Source organism: Diplotaxodon limnothrissa, linkage group LG22, assembly GCF_057381915.1.
Source record: "Diplotaxodon limnothrissa isolate DT_005_m linkage group LG22, D_limnothrissa_male_GT1.1, whole genome shotgun sequence".
NCBI classification, from domain to species: Eukaryota; Metazoa; Chordata; class Actinopteri; order Cichliformes; family Cichlidae; genus Diplotaxodon; species Diplotaxodon limnothrissa.
Genome location: NC_140616.1, coordinates 17,909,539 through 17,929,699, shown reverse-complemented (window position 1 = coordinate 17,929,699; position 20,161 = coordinate 17,909,539). Strand labels below are relative to the sequence as shown.

The 20,161-nt window shown below is 41.1% G+C and overlaps 2 protein-coding genes across 2 annotated transcripts in view; both read left to right on the top strand.

Annotated features, from left to right (window-relative positions):
• Positions 1 to 500: 500 nt before the first annotated feature.
• On the top strand, positions 501 to 11,618 carry rbm24a (RNA binding motif protein 24a). The gene is made up of 4 exons (XM_085346336.1): positions 501 to 935; positions 2,074 to 2,197; positions 2,317 to 2,371; positions 9,134 to 11,618. Exons 1-4 carry the CDS (start codon positions 768 to 770, stop codon positions 9,489 to 9,491), a joined length of 705 nt encoding a protein of 234 aa, XP_085202462.1. The 5' UTR covers positions 501 to 767; the 3' UTR covers positions 9,492 to 11,618.
• A 3,579-nt stretch (positions 11,619 to 15,197) lies between these two features.
• Positions 15,198 to 20,161, top strand: part of cap2 (cyclase associated actin cytoskeleton regulatory protein 2) — a 28,684-nt gene continuing 23,720 nt past the window's right edge. The window contains exons 1-3 of the mRNA XM_085345879.1: positions 15,198 to 15,432; positions 19,466 to 19,587; positions 19,668 to 19,768. Coding sequence (XP_085202005.1) covers positions 19,476 to 19,587; positions 19,668 to 19,768 — 213 coding nt within the window. The 5' untranslated portion in view covers positions 15,198 to 15,432; positions 19,466 to 19,475. The remainder of the gene's footprint in view (positions 15,433 to 19,465; positions 19,588 to 19,667; positions 19,769 to 20,161) is intronic.

Genomic DNA, 20,161 nt, shown 5'->3' with positions numbered 1-20,161 from the left:
TGCAGGCAGGCAACATGCTCAAATAGCGCACAACATCAGTTTTTTTTTTTATTTCTATATGATTATTCTGCATTATTAAGCAATAAAAACAAGTTGTCTGATGTCCTCTAATCATTATGAAGCAATATGGTTATGTTATTATTACAATTACATAATACAATTATATATTGTATTATGAAATGCAATGAAACATTAAGTTTTTGTACAGAGTATCGGTATCGGATCAGTATCGCTGATACCACCCTGAATTTTGCTTGGTATCGGATCGGAAAGGAAATCAGTGGTATCGCACATCACTAATCATCAGTAGAATCGGTTTTTGTTGGGCCCTGATGGTTCATTAAACGCGGATCTTTGTGGTGAAGGAGCTCCAATGTTTCACACTGAGCCGCACTTCCCAGCTGTTTGTGCACGCTGGTGGGAGGAACTAAAAAGTGGGTGGAGTTAGAGGCAATGCATTTAGGAATGGGTCCCAAACCTATTTAGTTAGACGGCAGAGTTACCAAGAAGAGCTGGAAACACCTGCTGGTATCTTTGGGACAATCCGCTCCATATTTCTACCCTCTTACTGTCGAACTTAAATCTACCTCCAGGCTTCTTTTGTCTTCTTTTCTCCTATGAAAAACTTTAGAGCCAACTGATCTCTCACTTTCTCTCTCTCTCTTTCTCTATCTCTCTAGTCATCCAAAGTATTATCGATAAGGAGACATTGCACTACTACTATATTTTTTTATAGTTTCTATTTATTGTATTTTTTTGCACTAACGATGCACACCACGCAAAAGGACACGACCTATACGAAGATCTTTGTTGGGGGTCTTCCCTACCACACCACGGATTCCAGTCTCAGGAAATATTTTGAAGTTTTTGGTGAGATTGAAGAAGCAGTGGTCATTACCGACAGGCAGACCGGCAAGTCTAGAGGTTATGGATTTGTAAGTATCACTCAGTAACACCACAGCTTTCCACAGGAGTTTATATGCGTCTATTCGTTCCAGAAATTCGTGTCACCACGTTTCTTCTGTTAAGGCTCGCTTCTGTTGCTGTCTTGCACAACACCATGACTAGCATTGATATATCTGTGGGTCACGGGTTGTTTATGTTTTGATAAGCAGCTCCTGCTTAAATTTGTCACTGGCTTCTGTTGCAATCTCGCACCCACCAACTTGTTGCGCGCTGGTATGCGCCCCGACACGCATTTTTTTAAGGAGCTGTTCACACAGTGGCAGCTGCGGTGGGCTGAAAGAAAACTCTCGATTATGTCTTGATATTGTAGAGCAGGGTTTTCGAAACGGTCACAGTTTCTTCCTCTTAGGGTAGTTTACACCGTCTTGCTGAGACTTGTCATCAAACCTGAGAACCAAAGTGTTTAATGTTTTTGGGTTGTTTGGGGGGGGGTTTGGAGACGAGCAACCATCACGGTTATTCAATAATAAATCTCTTTATTTGTACATATACATATAGTTTGACTAAGCTGACCTTCATATACATGTAAGAGAATTATCCAAAAAAAGAATTATGGAAGCCAAGCCTGAGCCTTTATTTAAGTAACCTAATTTTATTCTTATCTACCCTTGATTTAATCAAATATTTACGTTTGTGTGCTGGGATCAACGTTTAACTTCACGTTTGTTTAGATCCTCTCTTTACTGCTCTTTCTAAATCATCTTTTTTTTTATTTATTTACCTTTACTTTATTGTCTCCCAAATAATGTTTATGGTCAAGCTCACATGAATCCCTCTGATTAGAATTAAAGGCTGTAAAAGGAGAACTGAGGGCTTTGGTTTGGTTGTGGTGGTCAGCCTGGCTACCGTTCACTGCTGATAAGTTTCATCACATCCACACGAGGGTGATAAATGTGTATGTGCTGTCAAATACCTGCCACTGTCAGTGATGGCCACACAGGCGCACACAGAAGGAGGCCTCTGTGCACACACACACATACCCACACACACACACACTTATACTTCTTTGAAACATGTGGTTTCCCTCTTTCTTACAAGCTCCAATCATTATTGAACCCTCAACTGCCTTTAAAAACATCCTCAGCTCTTCGTTTATCCTTCTCTCAGGTGACGATGGCAGACCGTGCAGCCGCAGATCGGGCCTGCAAGGACCCCAACCCGATCATCGATGGCAGGAAGGCCAACGTCAACCTGGCATACCTGGGTGCCAAGCCTCGGGTGATGCAGCCAGGTAAGACCAGCCAGTAGGATGTTTGTTTGTACCTCAGGGTTTGAATCTTAAATATAATTTCAAGTTGTTGTTGCTAGAAGTCAGTTTTTGTCTGTATTTGAAGTTATTTTGTCTTGCAGGTTTTACCTTCGGTGTTCCCCAGATTCACCCAGCATTCATCCAAAGGCCTTATGGGTAAGGACTAACAAGTCGACATGTATTCATTTCCTTGAATAAATGATGTCTAATCATCAGAGTTGGAATGTAAGCTATAAATACACCTTTTCTTCCCCAATGATTGTCCACCCAAAAAAAAAACCTCCAGTCAAAACTGCTTTTCCTAAGTTCGACTGTTTGCAGAAATACGTGTGAGTGTAAATACATTCTTGTGTGAGTGTGCTGAGTGGACAGTGATGGAAACTTTACAGCCTCACTCAATGTTATCTATCTTTCTCTGGTTCGACAGGCTCGCTCTCGGTTAAGCTAACTGTGCTGGTTTGTGGAATAGTTCTGATCAGAGAAAAGGAATTACCTGTAGACTCAAACGCACACAAACAAGCTCTCAAAATGGTGATTACAGATGCATGTACGTGGGTTTCGTTTGGACTTCTTTTTCATTTTATTTAAATAGAACTTAGCTTTGTGTGCCGTTATGAAGTGGTGTTGTTAGCTAAACCGTGTGCTTTCTTTACTTTAGTGATAAAAAAAGTAAAAGAAAAGAAAAACTGGACTGATTGTTGTTTTTGTGGGGTGTTCTTTTTCCTTTTTGTGGAAGCGTGTCTACTTTGCAGAGGAGAAGATTTTTTTTAAATTATTATTATTATCATTGCTTTTAGCTTGTGGTTGATCTGTTTTGTTTAACAGGATGTGCTGTTACATGTTTCTTTCTCCTCCTTCTGGCTGTCTTGTTTGAGTGAGTGGTGACTTTTCTGTGTGGAGTTTCTTTCTTTCACCCTTGCCCCCCCACCCCACACTTTCCCCTCAAAATAACAAAGCCTATCACTGCTTGCATGTGCTCAGTGCATCTTCCTGCTGTTTCTTACATTAACACAACACGGCAGAGACCAACTTACTGTGAAATGACCTCTTGTGGTCTCTCAGCCTCCTTTTCTTCGCACTATTGGGAGATGCGAATGTCTTATGAATGAACCGAAAGCATCCCAGTTAAAATGTGAGCTTATATGCGTCTGACTACACCTGAACATACGGGGGTTATGGGGTCTCACTGTGCATCTGCACACGTCCACATGCACCCAGCTCAAGTCAGTCAGCACCAAAGTCTCCACTGTGACACAAACAAATGTCTGGATGTCTCTTTTTCTATCTCTTATTCTCTCAGAGCGAGCTTTCGTCACATGGGCTCGTGGTGTTAAGGAAAACAAGCGCACCCATTGTGCCACACAAAGCCCTGAATGCTGACAATGCAGTCGCATGAAGCTGAGCTGTGTGTGTGTCTGTGTTAGGGGGTCCAGTGAGGGTGCACGAGCTGTCGCTGTGTGTCATGTAAGAGCAGGGAAGAGCCCATTTAAACAGGGTCATGTGAGTGTGTTAGGGGCCGGCCTAACATATAGCCTTTAACTCTTTATCCCCGTTAAGTCGACTTTTGACGTCGCCTCTGTACACTTAATGACAGGTTTTTGCACATCAGCATATTTCAATAAAGGCATGGTTAGGCAAAAAGAGTTAACCTCCTTGGACCTGGTGTCCAAATATATGGACATCACATTTTGGGTTATTTAGACCAAAATACTCAATTTTGCTCTACAAGGGCCTGATGTCCACTTACGAGGACATTATACTGCTGCTGTTCTATCAAATTTTTAAACAAATATCCTCATATGTGGCTCTCATTTTTCTTAAAAACAAAAATAAGATAAAAAAATAAAATCGGGCAATTCTTTGTTTTTACATTCATCGGGCCCCAATATGCCCAAATATCAAAGAGAAATGAAAAATGCACGCCATGGAAGAGTTTGGGTCTTAGGACGTTAATATGAATTTGTACAAGTTATGAATCATACATGACTCATATCTGAACAAATGTAAGCACACTGTTAATCTATGAAAGCAAATTACAGACAGAAGTCTTTTTCCATGTACAATGGAATTAAGTCCAGATTTTAGTGAAGAAAATTTACTTAATTAAATGGTATTTTCCCCACAGTGGCTTTCAAAATCCAAAAAGGATGTCAATGTGGCTGTCCTCTGATAGTCCTGTGAGCAGATAGGCTTGCATAAACTGGCGGCAGTGTCGTCTTTTTTCCTTTTTTTCACATACCTGGTGAGGTTGGGAGGTGAATTCCAAAAGGGAATTTAGCATGACCCACTCCAGGGACAGCGGCTGGTGGGGAGAATTCACGAACACGTGTCAGGCTCCAACCCTGTCACTTCACCTTCAGTTTGAACATGGTGCAGAGAAAGTTAAGAGCTAGCCAATCAAATCATCTTTACAGTCGACCCCCACCTGTTTGCGGTTTTTCTGGATTTTCTGTGGAACTAACTGATTTTATTTTCACGACAAAATACATTTTTTATGATTAAAAAAGAAGGTGTGTTTCTCAACATGGGGAAATGGCATCAGCAGACACGGGGGCGGCTACAAAATATCCCAAGACCTTCAAATGTTTTAGGATGATAGTTTATGGTATATATGGTGTTTGAACTATTTAAATAGGCAGTTATAAGCATTTTTAGAGCGGTCTCAAGTGTTTGGTATTTGGTATTTGCAGCTGGTTGTGGCCCTTAGCCCCAGCAAATACTGGGGGTCATCTGTATTAAAATGATCCACCAAAGCGTTAACTGAGAGAACAACTTGGTTGCCTGTGCAGTTCAGTATTACATAAAAGAAGTTGCTGTGAAAAATCAGCCTGGTGTATATATACAAAGAAGCTAGTGTGGCTAATGCTAATCGCTAACTGATGCTTGGCCAGATTTCCTTGTAATGATTAGCTATTATCGCTATGGCGATCGCACCAGCAAAGATATCCCCCCAGCTGAGGAAATGTAACTGTGTGAATAGGGTTGTCATAGTATTAAAATGTCAAACTTGGGAAGATTTTGACCACATCCTGCAACAGCAGAAGTAATGGCAAAGAAGTCATATCTCAAAAACTGTTTAATACTTAAGTGTTGTTGAAAATGAAGATTCAGTGATCTCTTTAAAACGTGCTGTTCAGTGTTATGAATGTTAACTACTTCAGCTGTTAGTAACGGTAGGAGCTAGTTCAGTGCCTGCCTGGAGACCACTGTTGTTGTGATTTGTTGTGACTATATAAATAAAACTGGATTGAATACAAGCGTCACAAAGCGAGCTCAGGGGAGGCAGAAACCTGCTGTGGAGCAGAAGACCTCGTAAACAGATTAGAAGAAAAGCTGCAACGAGTAAACAATTAAACCTCATGACTTTCTGGCTGCATTCTTCCTACACTTGCCCCACTTTGCGTTCTTTCTGTCCTTGTCCCCACAAATATGTGGAGACATACACTTCTACTCTATCCGCAAGGGACTCTGCAGAGAGTCTGTTTTTAACACAATAACAGTAACTATATGCAACAGATATCCATCTTCTTCAGGGAGCTCCAGAGATGTAAGGCAGCCATTGAGGAAAATTTACATTCATAACCTTTGAGTACATCACACTGCTCGGATTAAGTTCCAATATCCACATAAACACCAGACCTTATTAAATTACTTTCCATGTAAACAGCTGACCCGAAGTCTTCAGTCTGATTTAGAGAAATACTAGTGTGTAACTGCAGCCACGATCTCCACAGCAGGGAATAAATTTGTTAGAAGTAAACTCAAAGTGAGAGAGGCTTAGGATGAAAGCTCCGGTGAAAGATACAATTCGCAAATCACAAACGTGGCAAACAGCGTCCTCTTTTCCTTTTGAAATGAATCAAAGAACCTCTTTAGATTGATGGTCCCTTGAAGTCACTTCAGCACTGAAGTTTGCATTTTCACAATTTTTTTTAAAGAGACAAACGATCACAGCTGAACATCCTTTTACATCCAGCGGCTCAAAAACTGAAGTTCTCCTCTGCACGCTCAGAAGATGTATCTGTGCTGCTGCTGTTGCTGTTAATACGTCCACACAGAGTGACTGGTGAAGGTTTCGCACAGTAACTTTATCCAGGTAGCCATCTGTGTTTGGATTATGACTATGTTACAAATATTTAAGTGCATCAGAATCACAGTCAGCTTGGTCGTAACAACTCTTTAAATTAGGAAATGTTTGTGACGTCAACCTCTCGCACTTTGATAACGAACAAGTCCACATGGCAGACAGCATGCAGGCTGGAAGACAACCTTTATTTAGCCTTGAACTTTATTGACTACTGGGACCTTCCAATAAAGAAACGCACACACAGGAACAGTCAGACCAGCATACCTGCACAAATCAGCTACATATACTTGGAATAGACTGGGATAACTTAAATGCTCTTATTTTATGACCATCTGCACAGAGAAAAGCCGTTTTTAGTTTGTTTATTTTAATGAGGCAGAGCTTTGCTTCCTATGGCCGAAAACACAACTTATGCTATGTGTATATCTGTGTGTGTTATTCAGTCTATACCAACTTATACAGCTCAGCACCACCAGTATCTTGTAATACAGATTTAATAATGTAACTGCAATAAGATCTAGGAGTCAGACAAATATTAGAAAGTGTGCGCAAAGATGTGAATATCACATTATGAGATTATTAGATTTGCTGTCTTGCACAATGCATTTTCAGAGCACAGCACTCTATGCTTGCATAGTGCTTAGATTATCGAATTATATTATTATAGATCTAGTACTAACATGAGATCTGAAGTCCTGTTAGGGGCTTATTTGCTGTGCTTTTCACACAGAGCACCTGTGGGTCAGCTGCTGCCTTTTTAACTGATTAATTCAAATCCTGGCATCAACTGTGCAAACAGAGTTACAATGTGTTTGTTGATCGGTACACTCAAACCACCCCCCAAAAACTCAATAAACATGAAGTAGTAACTTTGAGTAAAATGCAACTGAAATATATAAAAGGTTTCTTTATTAAAATAATTAACAATTAAGGATAATTTGCTTGGTATAAACTGAATGAATGCCAATTAAGTAAATTTCATTGAACCAGAATCCCTTAATTATACTCATGTAACAAAATTAAATGGAAAACTTACACTTAATTAATTAGTTGATTTGTTTTTTGGGGGGGGGTTTTGAGCGTGTTAGACCAGCAAATACTTGCACAACTGAGCAGTCGAGCAGTGGGCGAATCTTCCACGCCTGTCATATGACGTTTTTCCTCTCTTGATAATTCAGTGATTTCACACGAGATAACAGCCTGTAAACATCTCTCTGCACCACTGCTGCTATATATATATTTTTTTTTATTAGGCCAGTAAAATATCTAAAGCCTTACTGAGCCCACTGAGTTTCTTTAGTGCCACTTTCAAAGTGAGTTTTTTGAATCACATGATACTGAAAATGCTGCTTCAGAAGGTTTTCTAATTAGTTTAACTCTGAAAAAAAAAACAAAGAATCTTTTCAGGATAGAAATTTTCTTACCAGCCTTCAAAAATGCTCTTATGTGGGTATCTTTAGCAACAGCAACACCATCCCTTCACATTTCCACCCCTTTGCTTTTCACGTCTTTTTTCAGTTGAGTGATTGTGCTGTGCCCTCGTCATGGTTGTTGCTTTTGTGAAATGTTTTTTTCCTATATATCCTCCTCTCTGACACTTTGCTCTTTATGTTCTCTCCTGTTTTTCCTGGTCCACTGTTTTCGGTTGGGATGTGGATTGGATTTGGATAATGGAGTGCTCACAATAGGGTTGCCACGATAGATCCCACTTTTTTTTTTAAACTTTCTGATCGTTTTCTCTCTCAATCCAGACGATAAAGTGACCACCTGATATCCACTGATTGTGCAGATTTTTCCTCAACAGATTTAACAGCAATCGTTATTTAAAGTTAGATGCGCGGCTGTTACTGGAATTCTGTTTTCTCACTTCGTTTGAGTTCAATTCGAGGAGAGGGGATATCAAAAAAGCAACATTTCTTATTTTTGCTTCTTACTAAAAAAGTTGATTTTTCACTTCTCTCATTCAGAATGGTGTAGATTATAAAAACTCCCTTCCTGCTTGCTGTGCAGCTGAGTTTCCAGACCTTATAGAGACTAGGGGCTGGGATAAGGCTATGTCATGGAGGGCAGAATGTGCTCATTGTTCAGAATTGTTTATTTAATCGAAACATCCCTCTCAGTGCAGAGCCTAGTCCCAGCTCCCCCCACAGCCTCCGTGGCTCATTGTCCCGACAGAGAGGGGGAAATGGCCAGCAGCGTCCCTTTTTAAAACTGTCCAGCTGTCAAAGTGGCAGTGACATTTTCACAAAGCTTCCCTGGGCTCATCTACTCTGTTCACACACACACACCCCACCCCCTGCCACTGTAAGCCACCCGAACCCCGCTGCCCCTGCTCTCCCTCCAGCAGGCAGGGGACAGCACCAGAGTTAATGTACAAATTGACCATCAGATGAGCTGCAAGGCTACAAATCTCAACCCTCTTCTTTCTCTTTTGTCTCCACAACGCAAACTCAAACATGCCCCTCATGCTCTGCCTCATAGAGAAGATGATGTCAGTACTTCATCCAGATGTAATCATACGAAAGTTGGTTTTTTTTAATTAAGAAGGGAAACAAAGAAAAAAAAAGTCTGGGTGTTGAAAGATTTTCTCATGTTCTAGTCTTCTTTTCTAGTCAAACTTTTTCTATTTTGGCAACCCTATATTGTTCTAATCCTTACTAGCAGGCATTTTCTTGCTCTTCTTGACTGGTGAACTGGACTGGGTCTGGGTGGTGGGAGGGCGCTTGGCCTTAGTGTGGTGGAGTTGGGTTTTTGGGGGGTTGGGTCTTACTGTCTTTTTAATGTTTGGCACTGAATCAAACAACTGTCACATCTGTGTGTTTCTCCCACAGCATCCCGGCCCACTATGTGTATCCTCAGGCCTTCGTTCAGCCTAGTGTGGTCATCCCTCATGTGCAGCCTGCAGCCGCTGCGCCTCCCACTGCCTCATCCCCCTACATCGACTACACCGGAGCCGCCTATGCACAGTATTCTGCTGCAGCAGCCAACGCTGCTGCCGCTGCCGCCGCCGCTTACGAGCAATACCCTTACACCGCCTCCCCAGCGGCCACAGGCTACGTGGCCACTGCCGGATACGGCTATGCTGTCCAGCAACCTTTGGCCACCGCTGCCCCGGGCTCAGCCGCTGCTGCAGCTGCAGCCTTTGGCCAGTACCAGCCTCAGCAATTGCAAGCTGACCGCATGCAATAGCAGGTCCTGCAAGTGCTGGACATGCAGAGCAAGAAGGAGGCCCACCCCAGCTACAGCTGATCTGTTAAAAAAAAAGAAAAAAAAGAGGGAGTGGCGTTAAGGGTGTGGCGTGTCAACAGCTCAAAAGCAGAGTTGCTTTAAAAAGGTGATGATGATGATGATGATGATGGTGATGGTGATGGTGATGATGGTGAGGTGGGAACTTTTTACAGTAACTTTTCAACTTGCTGTGCTTCAACCAAAAAAATGAAAAAAGAGAAAATGAAAAAAAGCCGCAGGACAAATAATGAAAATGGTTTTCTATTATTATTATCATTATTGTTGTTGTTGTTGTTATTACCATGATTATTATTATCATTACTATTATCATTGTAGTACAGTACTTATTTTTAGAGATCCAGGAACTAATCCCTGTGGTTGGTATAGGTCCTATTGCTGTCTTTAACGTTAGTTTTTAGGAAAATACTCCTTTTTTTCCTCTTGTTAGGTTATTTAATGCCCTCATAACATTTATATTTATTATTTGTTATTATTAAACACTGAGGGCTCTGCTTGTTCTTTTTGTCTTTTCAAGTGCATTTTTGGAAGTTGATATTTTCTGATAATCAGGGAAATGGAACGGTTTCCACTGTGTTAGCTATTATTTTGTGTGACTCGCCGTGTCACAAACATTTGAAGAACTACCTTATTATCTTCCTGATGCTGAATGTCCCTTTTTTTTTTTAAACTCTGTGTCTCTCAACCTCTTGACCTATGCAAAGCAAACAAATCACCATGAGACAAAGAAACAAAGAAAAGAAACTGAAAATGTCATCAACTCTGACTTGACTCTTGGACTGAAAAAAAAGGGGGGACTTGGCAAATAAAACAAAGGCACTGACAAAAGGAGAGAGACTGAAAAATGGCTTCGGACAATGAGAAACACTAAATCTGTTGCTTTTCCACGTTTCGCTCATATGTAAACTGACACATACATCCAGAGCTGCACACATAGCAGTCAAAGACAAAGGCAAGCGCAGTCGTGCTTCTCTCTGTCTCTGCTTTTGAGAGAAGCAGAAAGAGGGAGAGCAGCAGCAGCTGCTGGTGGGGGGGGGGGTTGGACAGAGCCAGCTCCAGCGCCACACAGACGGATCACTCTGGAAAGAACGCTTCACTTGTGCTCGTTTGTTGAGTTGTCACATTTTAATCCCCGGCCGAGCCCTTTGGGAACCAACTTTAACCCCCACCCCCACCCCACTCGACTCATCCTCCACCCCGGTCATTCAGCACTGACCCCGTCAGCATTTCCACCTCTGTGCTGCTGTAGTCAGGTACGCACTCACAAACACTTTCACCAAAGCCACCCCGACAACTGGCCTGCCTCATGTCTGTCAAGAACACCAGGTGGGGTGGGAGGATGTGGGTTTCCTCTTTGACGTCGTGTTGGTCTCTCTTAAATGTGCCTTACATTTTTACTGCTATTTAAGAGAGAAAAAAACTTAAAAAAAAAAAAAAAGAGAGATAAATCTACTATTTAAGATATTTATTTTTGAGGGTTGACTATGTTGACACTCTGAGAGTAGAGACTTAGTGGCGGTACTGTATTATTAATATGATGTACTCATCTCAAGGCATATATAAGTTATTGATTAGTTTTATTATCATTATTATCATTATTATTATTAATAATAACATAATCAACCAAAATGTTGATATAGGAGTTATTTAAAAATGTGCACTGTACTTCTATTTTTTATCTTTTTTGATTCTTCGGAACATGACATTAAATATCAGCTTCATGCCTTTTTGTATGGAAGAACTTTATTTAAATGCAGGTCTCCTTGCATGCAGACAGTACTCTGCCTCTTCTATGTTTAGAGAAGAGGAAAAACTAATCTTTTTTTTTCTTTTTGGTAAAAAGAAGCAAAAAAAAGCTGCTTTTCTCTACTAGAATGTATAGCTGTTGTCGAGGTTTCAGTAGCTGTGCTCTTTTTTTGCTTCATATTCATCAGATGGGCAATTTTACACTGTTGGGAATTTTTATACTTGAACTCTTTCTTACAAGGGAAATAAAATAAACAACAAAAAAAAGTTTAATGAAGCTTTTCATTGTCACTGGATGAGGGCATGTAAAGTGTTGTTATTAAATGCAAAGGTCCTGTTGATATTAAAACCTTTACTTCAGAATATCAACTTAAATTTCTCAAATTGGAATAAAATGTTCGATATTTAAAAAGGCTGCTTGTCTTTTGTTTACAGAAACACATACTGTGGTTACTGGTCTTTCTCCACAAATACACCTCAGTCTACTGTTAACAGATTTCTGCTTTGATATGTATGAAAATCCAGAGTTGGTTATAAACAAAAGAATATGATTGGCGTGCATGCCAGGGGGAGTGGTCAGGGAGTGTGACTACAGGCTGCTTAGTAAACAATGAAACTGTCAAAAAGTAAAATGCTAATGCTAATGCAAATTTGCTATCATTTCATTGTGATCGGAAGTAAATGTACACTTTTTAAATAATGGTGCTGAACAGCTACCCCTGTTTTACAGTGTGATTTGACAAGACATAAACCTATTAACTTCTCATTACTGATGAAGATTGACAACAGTTGGTCGTTTCTCTTTGCCAGAAACAAAAGAAATTGTTTGACAGTGCTCACTGGACTGACCAATACTCTATGTGAAAGACCCCAGTTTGGGTTCAAACCAGTAACTCTCTTTCTGGGAGCTTAAGCTGCCCAATAACCCTTTAGCCTGAACCATGAAATAATTGCCACAGAATTCTATTTTTTGAAAATGGATTGTTTATTTATCCTTTTGACAAATAAAATAAAAATAATTCAATATTAATTACATTAGATATTATATATATTATATTTCAGTATTGATTGTATTTTATTTAGCATGTAATTGTATTGTAATCTATTTCTTAAAAATGAAATATACAATTTATTTTGGTTTATGGGCCCCTTTTCCATTAGTACCTACTTGGAACGACTCAGACCTGCTCAACACAGCTTTCCGGGGCGATCGTGGCTCAAGAGTTGGCAGTTCATCTTGTAATCGGAAGGTTGCTGGTTGGAGCCCCGGCTCCAACAGTTTCGGTCGTTGTGTCCTTGGGCAAGACACTTCACCTGTTGCCTACTGGTGGTGGTCAGAGTCCGGCAGCCTCGCCTCTGTCAGTTCGCCCCAGGGCAGCTGTGGCTTACCATCACCAGTGTGTGAATGGGTGTATGACTGAATGTAGTGTAAAGCGCTTTGGGGTCCTTAGCGACTAAGTAAAAGCTCAATACAAATACAGGCCCCACTGTCGCCAAGTGCTTGCTAATAGGGGTCATTGGATTATTGGGGTTTCCTCTGTATTATTGTAGGGTCTTTACAATATAAAGCACCTTGAGGTGACTGTTGTTGTGATTTTCGTGCTATATAAATAAAACTGAATTAAATTAAGATGGGTTAGTGAAGAGCACCCATGTCAAACTAAATAGAAGCAGCTGTGTCCGTGTCCAAACCAAGAAGGTCTTTCAAATGAGGCCACTGCCATGAAAGGTTATGAAATGAAAACAAAGTTGACCATGGATATTTAAAAAAACAAAACCCTGTTATAAACATAAGAATAGCAAAATTATATTTTTTAACAAGTTTTCATAATTTCTGAAATGATTGTGAAAAATTGTGTTTATTTATGTTTGAACATAAATATGTGACTCTGTAAGTCTGAGTGTGCGTGGTCCCACATGAAACCACGTTATGAAACACTGGAGTTAGTCACGCCCAGATTGAGTAACCATGGATACTAATCAAGTCGAGGCCTATCAATGATTAATCCCTGCTCTAATCAATAAGTCATGTTAAGAAGAGTTAGCTGCTCGCTTTCTGACGTCTTTCATTCTACTCAGAGGAGCATTTTGGTCGCCACTGAAACATGAAACTGGGTCACATTGCTGTGAGTGTTGACCGTGACACAGCATGGACGCAGCAAGGCCTTATGGGTAAAATCAGTAGCACCTGACATCATGCCATAACAAGATTAAAGCTGTTACTTTATTAAAAAAGGATGATCCACAGCTGCAACCCTCCTCTAGCTGGAGTTTGAAATGGCCTCAGAGTTTAGGATGACAGAAGGGACTGCTCTGTGAAAACAGATGGAGGTTTTATATCTTGCGGGTGGAGGTGCTCCTTAAAGTGTTGATGCTTTCTTATTAGAAACTTTAAGACAACTTGTTAAAAATACCTACACTGGGGGAAAAAACTAAAGAAAGAGTCACAGAAGGAGTGGCAAGCTTTCAAAGGATTAAAGAAATCTGTAGTTTTTGCTTGTAGAGAATGTTGTGTAGTCTGGCTCGTATATCCCCTTTTTACTCAGTTTGAGCTTTCAGAGCACTTTCTCCTACAAGTTTCATTCACCCAATCACACACAATCAAACAGGGCTTGTATCTATACCTAAGCACTTTTTAAAATAAGATTCATGCACACATATTCACACTCCGATGGATACACAGGGAACAACTAAGTGTTCAGGATCTGGACCTGATTCTAACTTATGCCCTGGATAACTCTGAAGACTCAGTGTTGTTGCACATTCTCAAGATTGTTTATTAATCTTTTTAAATTATTTGTCTGTGTCTAAAGCTTCCTGTGCTGTTTTGTTTATATTAGTCTAAACTTTGTGTGAAGAGGCTAACTTCACCACCAACAATATTCAGCAGTGCTGAAATTGTAGCTTTTGAGAATTACCTCAGAACATGTCAGCTAGCTTACTGGAAACTTCTAACTACACTCAGCCTCACTGATTCCTAGATGCTACACCACACTGTTACCATACTGTTTATAAAAGATGGCTGTAGATGGGCATTCATTAGAAAAGTCCCATTATGAAACCTCAAGCTGTGCATTTACATGGCCCCTGCCTTGTTGTTTTGAAATTTGTGGTGTGCAAGGTGCAGATGACAAGGTAAGCCTGTCCTAAACCATACTTGGCTTTATCCTCTTGTCCTCTATTACTATAATGCTGACTCTCATTTACAAGTAAACCCCTGCTGTCCGTTAGAGAGAATGCAGATTTGAAAAACTTCTACTCTGGCTTTGCTTTTCAGACCTGAGGCGTCAAGGAAGGAAGTTCACCACCCTCAGGCTTTCTTTGCATTAGCTGGCTCAATGGGTATCACTGAAACGCTGAACAGGACCTGCTCTTGATTAGGAAATGCGCTTGTTGTATGTTGCCATGGTGATTTAACCAGGTAAAAAGATAGGCACTTTCATGACACAGGAACTCTGACTTTGTGCCCATCTTTTATATACAGTCTATGACTGCAACAGACCAGCGTATGTCTGCTATTCTTGGACCTCAGTGGGGTTAAACATAGGGTTTGGTGTCTGTTTACCTTGGGGAACTGAGGGAGTATTTACGTTAAAAGTAGAAAACTAAAGGGCAGCTTTAAACCTTTAACTGATTTTGGAGTTATTGTTGTGACTTGTATTCGTTTAGGGATTTAAAATGTTGAAAATTTGCAGTCTTCAATTTTAAAGGTCAGCGAAGGGGTAAAACTTCATTTCATTCCCATGCACTATGAATATGATGATGATGACTGCCCAGCTTGTAAAAGGCCATTCCCTCAAAAGAGCCCCATGCCGGCATCGCCACAGCACCAATCACTTGTCTATTTTTAGCAGAGCTCTCCGATGCTGCCATGTTGTCTGCGAGGCAAACGTCTCTCCCCCGGAGCAGAGAGGCACTGAGTCACGGTCCTGGTCTCTGCAGCTGTGCGGCTCTCAGGTTCAACGTGTTGCTTAATTAGGACATCCCGGAAGAGGAGCCGGTGCAGCGCGCAGCTGAGTGACGGGGCAGGGGAGCAGGAGGGGACCGCAAGACAGCAGCGAACTGCCACGAATCCGTCCCGGCGTAATCACACCCCTAAAGATCCGGACAGAAATTTACCGCGGACCAGACCAGGGAGGTAAGATGCTTTTAGAGGATGTACTGATGATTTTTTTTAACCAGTGTCAAGTTCAGTTCGTTTCAGTGTGGGGCGGAGGGATGGAGCCCCGGGGTGGGGGTGCGCATCCCTACGCAATAATAATGTCCAGACAAATTGATCCCATGCAGCCTGCTTTCGTATGTTATGGCAGGGCATGTGAGAGCACTGTTTGTCACCTCCTTTATCTCGATCGGGAGTAACATTATTGCGGCGCGGAATATGAAGCATCAGACTGAAGGACGGGTGAAGTCCTGTGAGCCGGTGCCATGTCATGTTTTATTATGGAGTGATGGTGTCTTCTCGTGTTTACACAGAGAGGGTTCATTTTGCAGCTGTGATAAACCAGTGTGAGTTTAAACAGCCCAGTAATTTTTTAGGATCACATATGCTGTGCCCCAGAAACAACAGGACGCTAATGCGGCAACTAAACCTTTAAACCGACTTGGACAAGACTCATATGCTTTCATATTTTAAATTGATTCAGCTTTTTCTCAAAGATCTATCAGCACACTCCCAGCCTCTGGTCCATATTACATGAGTTACATATCTCTTTATTAACCTCATATAGATAATCCAAATTATTATTACATAAATAGTAATATTCTTAATCATAACAGCCAAACCTTTCACCATCAACTCCCACTGATCACATCACAGCTTCCCACATCAGTAGGTGGATGAAGAGTTGCAGCAGATGAAGAATCAAAGTGTCTCCGGGTGCAGGACCCAGGCCCACAGTGGAATATCTTACAGTAGGCCCATAACAGCAGGAGCCAGACTGCGTCCCAATATAGCCACAAAGATCAGATACCAGGCCGGGGGGTTCAGGAGGCACATGCAGAGTCAGGGTGAAGTCCCTAAAATCTTTTCACTGCATGTGCTGCTGGTTTTGCTGTGGAGTGTTTGTGTTGCTGGCCAACCCGACACCTGCTGACACTTAACTGCCCATAAACTAAACACTCCACATTTTGCACATTTGGACCTCTTTTAATGCTTCACAGGCTGATTCTATCACCTTATAATTTATCTCTCCAGGATAAATAAAGTTAACTGTCTTTATGTCTATTATTAAGGAGACTGAGGTAAAGGCTATTTGTTGGAAATTACAGACACATTAAAAACAGTACTGCCACATTTTCATGCCACAGAGATGTATCTCTGATACAGCCAGCAGGCTTAACCCCGAGGCTTCCTCCCATTAGGTCTTTGTGTTAGACTGAATGCATTCCAGTAAGTCCATATGAAAAGCCTAAAAGAGCATCATTGGCCATGTCTTTGCATTGCCATGGAGAATTTGGACAAGTGACAATAAAATCAGAACAGAGGCTGAGTGTCTTTGCTTCAGTCTTCATAGGCAAAATTTGAGGTTGTTGACAAGCGAGACAGTGATGAAGTGTTTTGGATTTGAAATAGTACAGTAGTTGATTTTTTTGCACTCTACTGAATTTAAATTTGAACTTTTTGCTCTATCCTCAAACCCAGACAAACCCAGACAAACCCAGACATTATGTATTATAATAATCGTTCTATCTTTGAGTTATGTCAGTATTTAAAGATTATTTTTGCTGGAACCATCAAATTTGACTTGGCTCTGAAGATCAGCTTCAATTGTTTCAGCTCTAATAAAATCACATCTACTTTTATGGCAAAAGATTTTCAAATCTAAACATACAGTCGTTATGGTGTGTTCACAGAGTACAAGCAACAGGTATCAAGTCTACCAGATGAAATATAAAAGCAGGTGTTACAAAACTTTCTGGGGCCAGAGACTTCTTAAAGGAAAGACTTATTTTTAAGAAATCGCTCATATCACTAATCCTCATATCCTCATGCGACAGTCTGATCTGTGTCACAAATTGCCGTGCTCACCAGCCTACGAGTCTGGCTAATATCCGAAGCTGTAAGAATGGTTCCCTTCCCAATGAGAGGAGTGATCTTATGATAGATCGAAGTGATGATATGACATGCTTGTTTTGCTGAGTTAAATGGTCTATATATGATCCCCTGTATATATAATAAAAACACAATTTCATGAGCTATGGTGCATTTTGCAGAGCCACTCGGGAGATCTGCAGACCTCACTGGATAAAGGGTGACAGGTCTGCACACTAGCTGACAATTTGCAAATATTGTGTATTTTTTATTTGTATTTTTTGGATTAATGTTTAATATAAAGTTTTGTTTTGTAATCCCACTTGGATCAGACCCTCGAGACCAGAAGCTGGTACCAAAGTACAAACTGATAAGAATATTTTCGACTCATTGCTCAAACTTTAAGTGTCCTGCTTCAGAGAACACAAACGCTTGTTGCAAACCGAGACTCTGCTCTCCAGGTTTCTGGTCTTGCCTAAGAGCTGCTGTGACCCACAGAGCAGAAATAACCTCTGAGTCCTGAAACAGGAATTTGGCACTGCTGGGAGATTTCTCCAGAGAGATTCGATGACGCCCATCAGGACATGTTTGCTGCTCACAGGACATAATTAGTAGACATAATTTACAAAGATTACAGACAGCGAATGCTATTCAGCCAACATAGCTGCCATATTATTGGAGAGTGTTTCCGAGCGTTTCTGTAGATCGTTTTTGTAAAGCAAACAGAGCCGTCTATAACTCACACCCCTGGATTGCATGTTGGACACCCAGGTAAATAGCAGGTGTCAGATTAGGAAGCATGTGTTACCTAGCAGTGGTTTGCGTAAACATGCAGCGGGTGGCTGGATTGAGTTCCTCCTCTGTTGACTAATATATGTTGGAAACAGGCCTGCATCGCTTCATAGTGAGACATATGGCTGGTCAGTGTGACAAAGTGGTCTGTGGAGTATTCTCGAATGTATTTCAGCGGTGCTCAGTTACTGTTTGTTTACCTCTGTCCAACAGCCAGAAACATGTGAATTTATGCAAATATGTTTCTACACTTTAAGTTTCCATAGACTAAAACAGAAAGCAGGTCTTCCCGTTGTATATATCTTGTCCTTCCGGGGTTGATGTTGATCGTTACAGAGCAAAAACTTCCAATATCGATACATCAGTCCATATTTTATGCAAAATATAGACATTGATAAAGGAAAAGGAAAATGTTCTCAGTTCCTGCATGTTCAAAAAAATCATGGTCTACATGGTCTGTGCTCAAGAGTGAGGCTGGTGTAGGTGCATCATTAGCTACCATGCACAGAAGTCTGCAGGGAAAAAGGCTACTGTCATATCCCTAAAACAGAGCCATGCATGAAACAGAGACAATATCAGACAACAGCATCTTACTTGGACTAGGACCTGAGATGGTTTGAACAAGTGTAGAGGAGGGATAGTGGATGTGCTGGACAAAGGATGCTGAACACGGAGCTGCCAGGAAGGAGGAAAAAACCAAGGCTGCAGAGAAGATTCATGGATGTAGTGAGAAGGACACGCAGATGGTTGGATGTGACAGAGGAGGATGCTAAGTATAGGGTGAGATGGAGGCAGATGATCTGCTGTGGAGAACCCTAGGGGGAGCAGCTGAAAGAAGAAGCTGCACGACGATAGAGGAGCTTTTAGAGATTACCTTTTATTCATTTATTTGCACACACTATAACAAAAAGACAAAAAAAGACAAAATTATTACACAAAAAAGAAAGATTCAAATCACTAAAGCACCCAAAGATAAGCAAATAACCATAAATAAACTGTATCAAAGAATCCACTTCATTGTTTGACTTTTCTCTCAGTCTGGCATCAGTTTCTGCCTTTCTTCATCCCGATTAGGTGACACTTTGAAATTGTTCTGACCCAGGCTGTGACTGTGGCAGTGAGCCAGACACCTCATACAGTGACATTATTTATACAAGGCGTGCTGCACATAGCTAAATTTAGTGTTGATGAAAATCAGGAGCAGCGCAGTGAGAAGGTTGAATAGTGACAAACATCACCAAATAAAACAAAAAGAATGATTATAAATGAATTGCAATGATTTCAGCTGTCATCATGTGACAGCAGCAGCGGCCATGAGTAAGAATCCGTAGCTGCTCTTGTTTTCCAGGTTTGTCTTCATGGAAGGATTAATGCAGCGCCTGGAGCGAGCTGTGACTCGCCTCGAGCAGATGTCAGCGCAGGCGTCCAGCGGGATGGCCAACGGGGACTGTGTCAACGGCATTGATGGAGGCAAGTCTGTTAAACTTGCATTTGGAGGATTCAATTAAGACAAGCAAGCAAGTTAGCAGGATTTCACTGTATTTTTCCAGGTCTGTCTCAGTGCGTGGAGGCCTTCGACGTGCTGATGAGTGGCCCGGTGTCAGACTACCTGAACAACAGCCGCGCCATAGGGAGCGAGGTGGAGAAGCATGTAAGGCTTCACCCACTAAAATCTAAAGTCTCACATATGCTACCCTACGAATATAAAATCACTTGTAGGCACTGTCCATGCATCAGCTGCTGCAGACAGATGTTTCTGCAGCTGCTGCTGCAGCAGTCTTCTCTTACAATGTAGCAGGTCTCTCATTCTGCTGTTTGTCAAACCGATCATGATTTAAAGGGGCATTCCCTAAACCTCATACTGAATTCAGCTCATGCTTTATAAGGAGCATATATTTATCCTCAGAGTGTCAACGGGGCTTTTTAAATGAGCCTCTTGCTCTTGTTAAAGAACATTATTTTTTCATTAACATGGCTTTGGGAAAGCTTTGTTGTCAAGTAGTTCACAAAAAAATACTATAACATTTGAAAGGTTAGCTTTATA

Excerpts from the sequence above, each read along its gene's own strand:
- rbm24a (XM_085346336.1), top strand. The coding sequence starts at position 768 with ATGCACACCACGCAAAAGGACACGACCTATACGAAGATCTTTGTTGGG. Across the intron at positions 936-2,073 it reads AGTCTAGAGGTTATGGATTT|GTGACGATGGCAGACCGTGC; the intron begins GTAAGTATCACT and ends TCCTTCTCTCAG. Across the intron at positions 2,198-2,316 it reads GCCTCGGGTGATGCAGCCAG|GTTTTACCTTCGGTGTTCCC; the intron begins GTAAGACCAGCC and ends TTTGTCTTGCAG.